The 7158-nt window shown below is 20.9% G+C and overlaps 3 protein-coding genes across 3 annotated transcripts in view; 1 reads left to right on the top strand and 2 right to left on the bottom strand.

The window, feature by feature from the left end:
- Positions 1-1370: 1370 nt before the first annotated feature.
- Positions 1371-2426, top strand: PRSY57_0507200 (6-cysteine protein; the record flags this gene model as incomplete). Its single annotated transcript, XM_012906143.2, has 1 exon — positions 1371-2426. The coding sequence occupies one exon, from the start codon at positions 1371-1373 to the stop codon at positions 2424-2426; it is 1056 nt and encodes a 351-aa protein (XP_012761597.2).
- Positions 2427-2760: 334 nt separating this feature from the next.
- PRSY57_0507100 (hypothetical protein) lies at positions 2761-3405 on the bottom strand (the record flags this gene model as incomplete). Its single annotated transcript, XM_012906142.2, has 3 exons — positions 2761-2902; positions 3055-3213; positions 3353-3405. 3 exons carry the CDS (start codon positions 3403-3405, stop codon positions 2761-2763), a joined length of 354 nt encoding a protein of 117 aa, XP_012761596.1.
- Positions 3406-4166: 761 nt separating this feature from the next.
- The window catches only part of PRSY57_0507000 (hypothetical protein), a gene marked incomplete at both ends in the record, with an annotated part of 4389 nt that continues 1397 nt past the window's right edge, over positions 4167-7158 (bottom strand). The window contains one exon of the mRNA XM_012906141.2: positions 4167-7158. This exon is cut by the window's right edge and continues 1397 nt beyond it. Coding sequence (XP_012761595.2) covers positions 4167-7158 — 2992 coding nt within the window.

The raw sequence follows: 7158 nt of genomic DNA, 5'->3' as shown, positions 1-7158 counted from the left end.
AAAAAAAAAAAAAAAGACACAAAATATTTTATTGTATAATATAAAAATATAGTAGGAAATATAATAATACAATATTATTGTAATTACTTATTAGAAAAAAGTAATATATATATAAAAGAGAAATACCTAAGCAGTTTATATTATTTATATATATTTTTTTTAATTTGTACATGTACAGTAAAAAAAAAGTGAAAATTAAATTGAGAAATGCTTTAAAAAGTATCCATTTAAAAAAACAAAAAGAAAAAAAAATATATTATATATATATATATATATATATATTTGTTAAATTATATAATATGTTGGTCTTAAAAAACAAAAAATATAATTGTTTTATCATATGTATTGTACATATATTTTTATTTTTTCAATTCAATATTAATATATTGATATTTTAATTTGTTTATGATTTAATATATATATATATATATATTTATATTTATTTTTCCTTTGTAATGGTTAACATTTAAGTTGTATGCTTTTTAATTAAATGTGACATATTGCAAATGTCTTTTTCTATTCTTTTTAATCTTTTAAATTAAAAGAAAAAAAATATAATAATTGTACACATGCACACACAAATATTATATATGTGTAAGATTCCCTATCTTTAAATAAATAAATAAATATATATATATATATATATATATATACAAATATTCTTTTATGATCAATGTAAAAAGAGAATAATTCATTTTAACAAGAAATATATATTTATGCGAACTTTGAAGAGCCATAATTATACCCACACATATAATATATATATATATATATATATATATATATTTATTTATTTATTTAATATACATCAATATAAATATAATGATATAATATATATTATATATTATATATGTATGTATATTATATTACTCAACCATTGTATATACAACCACAAATAATAATAATTAAAAAACCCTTTGTTGTATTATAATTCTAAGCTTTTATATATATATATATACATATATATATATATATGTATATTTTTTTTTTATTTTTTAATCAAATAAATTTAACAAAAAGGGCGAAAAAAATCTCTTTTTTAGCCTGAACGCATGACTTGTTCATAAAAAATAAAATAAAAAACTATATACATTTTAATGTATACATTATTATGTATTTATTTATTGGATTGTTTTGTTAAAAAGACATAAATTTATTACATTTATATATTACATCATTGTTTTAATTTTTATCCGCATTTTTGTCATTTTGTTTTCAAAGAAAAAACGAAATACAAAAAGATCAATTCGGATGTGTTATAACTAGCCAAAAAAAAAAAAAAAAAAAAAAAAAAATATATATATATATATATATATATATATAATTGTGATCACACATTACCCCTGTTTATATTTTTTAATATGTTTACGATGAAGCGCTGGTCAATCATTACAGGAATCGTTATAATATTCTGCATATTAACATGTAAAGGTCAAGTAGAAAACAAAAAGGTGGATTTTCGAACAGAAAAAAGAAAGTTTGTGCCTTTAAATCTAGTACCAGGAGATGTTGTAGAATATTCATGTCCATATAGTTTAAATAATGATATCCGAAATATGAATGGGGTTGAACGAGAACATTTCGACAAGAAACAATTTTGTTTTGATTATATATTTGTTGGAAGTAAGTTAACATTTTTAAAAGAATATGTTCGTGGTTCTTATAATGTGGTACATAAAGAAGAAGGGAATTTATATACATCACAATTTAGTGTTCCTCCTGTTGTTTTAACACATCGAAATTTTGATTGTTTTTGTTATATGGAAGAAAATAATGTTGTGGTTAAGAAGGTTTTAAGAATACATATATCAAATGGTGTTCTTAGGAAAATACCGGGATGTGATTTTAATGCTGATTATAAAGAATCGACAGCTATAACTACTTTTAGTAATATGAGTCCTCGTCGTGTAAAAGTATGTGACGTATATCCGAAGAGTGGAGATTTCATAAGTTTAATGTGTCCATCAGATTATTCAATTAAACCTGATGGTTGTTTTTCAAATGTATATGTAAAAAAATATCCTAATGAAGAAGTGAAAGAAGAAGATCGTTTTAATATGAATAGAAAATGGGATGCAAGTAAATATAATGTTGTGTCTATAGAAACAGTTCTAAAAATTAATATGATAACACAAGGTGATAAATATTCTATATTTTCAAAATTACCAGATGTAAAAAATCAAGTTGATTTTACATGTATTTGTCAATCAAATAATGAACAAGATAATCTAATGATGAATGTTTATATGAATAACAAATCTCGGATTACAAATAATACAAGAAGTATTGGAGTTAACAAGCATTCATTTTCTAATTCTGAAATTTTTGAAAGAATAGAAAGAGAAGAAATTTCATTTGCCTTTTCCTCCTATTTATCAATAACTTTAATTCTTTTATTATATTTTCTTTACTTTTTAAACTTTTAATTTATAAACATTATAAACCTACAGGGACAGACATGTTTTATATCAACCATACTGTTATATATATATATATATATATATATATATATATATATATACACGTAAGTGTATTTAATTAATTTATTATTATTATTTTTTAAAAATATATTTATCTACTTTATATGATTTTTTGTTAGTTTTCTTTTTAACGCTTAATGGTATCTTTAAAAAACAAACAAATATAAAAGTAAAAATAAATAAATATAAATAAATATATACATATATACATATATATATTTGTTGTATATTATTAAATTACGAAATAGAAAAAAAAAAAAAAAAAAAAAAAAAAGGTAATCTACATATTTTCAATTTGAATGTTACTGTTTGATGTGCAGGTAATATTCGGCAAAAAATTGGATACCTTTATGACCTCTAAAGAAAATTCGTATTTAGTCGTGTGGTCAGGTTGTATGACATATAAAAATAAGTTTAAGAACCTAATAATAAAAAGAAATAAAGGAAATATATATATATATATATATATATATATATATATATATATTTTATGTGAAGGACAAAATACGAATGTGGTTTATTGAATTTTATCTGTTTAAAAAATAAAATTATACAATTTTTTGAATAACATTACCTTATATCCGTCTTCAAAATAAAAAACATATTATCATCTACTAGTTTTATAATTTTAAAACTAACCATTAATAACATGGATATCCCAAACAAATCTAAGATGATACTTTTTATTGCTGTTTTTACATGGCTTACTGCATTTATATCTAACAAGTTACAACTACGAAAAAAATAAATAAATAAAAAAAATAATAAATAAATAAATAAATATATATATATATATATATATATATATATATATCTTTTACATATTTGGATAATCAAGATGTAATAAGAAATAAATTTATTTTCAATCTTACATTTTTATTAAAATGTATACGTCGTTAGCCTTTACAACATATTCCTTCGTCATAGTTCATTTATTTATACTTTTTAAAAATATAGTTATAGCATATTTTACAAAAAAAAAAAAAAAAAAAAAAAAAAAAAAGATATGAAGATATGAAGATATTTTTTTCAAATTTAAAGGAAATAAAAGATTGATGTTCATGGTAAATATTTTTTTAAATATTTCCTAAATGCAAACATCTATTTTATATATATTAAATTTTTTTTTTTTTTTTTTTTTTTTTTTTTTTTTTTCCTCAAATTATATATTAGTAGTATAAATATGTTCTACGTTCCGACTTTGAAAAAAATATAAAATGAAAAATAAAATATAATTTTATTTCTATAATATTTATTAAATTTTTAAATATATATATATATATATATAATAATATATATATGTATATATTTGTAATATTAAATGTACAGGTAAGAAATATCAGCATTGATATTTACATTTAAATATTTACTTATTTATATTATTTTTATTTATTTATTTATTTATTTATTTATTTATTACATTTTTTTTGTATTGAATATATGAATATATATTATAAAAATATAAAATATCAAATAAATTTAACATCACATAAAGTGATTAAAAATAGTTCTATTGTTTTAATTAAAGGGTATAAAAAAAAAAAAAAAAAAAATAAAAATATTAAAAAATAAAAATAATACATACATATATATAATATATATACATACACCTTTTGTGTACCATTTTTTATTAATTTATAACAATATATTTATTATGATGAATAAAATTTTTTTTTTTTTTTTTTTTTAACTTATAAAATGTAATTTCCTTTCTGATATTTCTTTCATTTTTTGTGCTATAATTCTTTTAGTTCTATTAACCGTTTCAGCATTATATTTATCTAGTTCATCTAATGCATCACTTAAAATAATATCTTTTATTAGATCTTCCCATTTAGATGAATCTGCTGGTACTTTACTTTTTTCAAGATCTAGAACGGCTTGTACTAATACTCTTGTTAACCCTTTTTTGTCGATTAGATTATATGCATGTGCTTTGGTTGCTGCTCCGATATATGTACGAAAAAAAAAGATGGGTACTGATTTTATAAAATAATCACTTGGTAAGAGTGTATTATCATCTTTCCCTTTGACATGATGAAGAAAAACAGCTTTAATTCTTTGTGGAAAAGTTTTAATCATTAATTCACCAGCTTGTCTATCCATATCACCTGTATCACCTATCCATATATATCTTACTAATGAATTTTGTTGTATTACATATTTATGTAATTGTTTAAAATTAAAAAATTTCTTTTCACCCCTGGTTTCATTCCAAACCCATTCTTTCAAAGTTGAATATAAAATCTTATTTTCACAATCAATACCCCAATGTTTTATTCCTCTTCTTTCAGCTACTTCATTAAATTTTTTATTTAAATAAGAATCTTCTGTTATAGGTACTTGAGGAATTCGAGCTGTTAACACAGATAATAATAATGGTTTAGCTTCTGCAGCTAACTTATTCATAGCTAATTCAAAAATAAATTGAAAAGACCCTGGATAAGTCTCTCCTCTTTGATATTGTGCATCTACCCCTCCTAAATTATAATTAAAAAATTTATATCCTCCACTTGATCTTATAGTATCATCAATATCTATAATAACTTGAGTGGAACCCCAATTTAATCTATTATTCCTACAATCAATAATTCGCCTTTTTACCTTTGAAACCAATTCATTTGTATTATTACTACTACTAAAGTTGTTATTATTTCTATTATTATTATTATTATTATCATCATCATCGTCTTCGTCATTATTATTATTATTACCCCCACTATTATTATGATTAGTATTATTACTACTATCATTTATATTATTACTATTATTATTATTACCACTGTTATTCGTATCATTCCTGTTTCTATTATTACCTGGGCTATTTATAGAATCACCACCCTTTTGTACATTTATATCACCCGTAGGATTCACTTTTAATTTTCCTTCATCTGTATATAAATTTGTAGTGCTTTCTATTTTATATAGATAATTATGTTTTTTTAAAAATTCATCTATTTTATTTCTTTCTTCTGGTGTAATATTCTCAACAAAAAAATTGCCATCACTATTATTACTATTATTACTATTATTATTATCATCCCTTTTATTATCATCATTTTTATTATCATCATTTTTATTATCATCCCTTTTATTATCATCCCTTTTATTATCATCCCTTTTATTATCATCATTTTTATTAATCACATGCTCAGATGTCCAATCTCCATCTTTACCATAACCTCTATTATTTGCATACTTCATAATTATTTCTTTAATTTCGTTAATTCTTAGACTTTCCTCTTCATTATCCATATTTCTATTTATATGAATATCTAAATCTTCATTGTTTAAAAATTTTTTAAACACGTGATTTATCCTTTTTTCTTCAAGAGGACACTGTGATATACTTTTAAAATTATTTTCGTATAAATTAATTATATTTTTATTTGTATTTTTATTTATAGAAACTTCTATTTCGTCTTTTACATTATTATACACATTATTTTCATTTGTATTTAGACTAGTAGGGTTATCATCATATGGAGCGCTTTTTAGATCGTTGCTTTTTTTGTTAATAAAATTTTCTACTAAATAATTTTCTTCCATAACATAATTATTAGGTTGTTTAGCATCTCCTTTGTTATCGTGATGTTGTATATTATTAAGTTCAAGTTCCATATTATTAACTTCTTCATTATTCCCATTTTCATTTAGAAAGACACTCAATTTTGATAACGGGAAAGGACCCTTCTTATTAATATCGTCTACATCCCAATAATTATCAAAGCTGTTTTTACTATCTCTTTGTTTTAAATACATCATGTTATCTTCATCCTTCGGCATATATTCTTTGTTCATTTTGTTAAGATTTTCCATATTTATTTTATTCACAAGATTGTATTTATCTTGATCATCATCATTATTATTTACTATAAAATGAGAAGCACCAACTTCCCGTTCATCATCATTCACAAAATCGTTGACATCTTCATCATTCACATAATCGTTGACATCTTCATCATTCACATAATCGTTGACATCTTCATCATTCACAAAATCGTTGACATCTTCATCATTCACAAAATTGTTAATATTTTCATCATTCACAAAATCGTTGACATCTTCATCATTCACAAAATTGTTAATATTTTCATCATTCACAATATCATTATTATTACCTTTCGATAATAAATTATTAATTTTTTTTAACCCCTGGAAATATTTTTTAATAGGTACTTTTATATCATACATACTACCAGTACTATATATCTTTTTCTTCAAAAAGGAATTTAAATTATTATCACGATTATTTATAGATGCCATGTTTTTAAAATTATACGAATTATATGTTTTTAAAGAACCGCTCATAGAAGTGCGTCTTAATTTTTTTTTATTATTTTTATTTATATGAGTTGATAAGGACATGGAATTATTCATTATGTCTCCTTCAATAGGACTAACATTATCCGAATCATTTAAATTATTATAATTTATTTTATTAAGTTCATTACACTCGTTACTTGTAAGAATCATGTTCATATGATCATCATAATAGTTATTATTATCTTTTAAGGTAAACTCCGAAGAATTTTGATCTTCACTTGAATTATTTTCATTACTATTATCATTAGTATTATCATTATTATTATCATTAGTATTATCATTATTATTATCATTACTATTATCATTATTATTATCATTATTATTATTATTATTTTTTTTTTTTTTTTTTTTT

Source organism: Plasmodium reichenowi, chromosome 5 (genome assembly GCF_001601855.1).
Source record: "Plasmodium reichenowi strain SY57 chromosome 5, whole genome shotgun sequence".
NCBI classification, from domain to species: Eukaryota; Apicomplexa; class Aconoidasida; order Haemosporida; family Plasmodiidae; genus Plasmodium; species Plasmodium reichenowi.
Note: the sequence above shows the minus strand (reverse complement) of the source record. Positions and strands in the feature narration are given on the sequence as shown.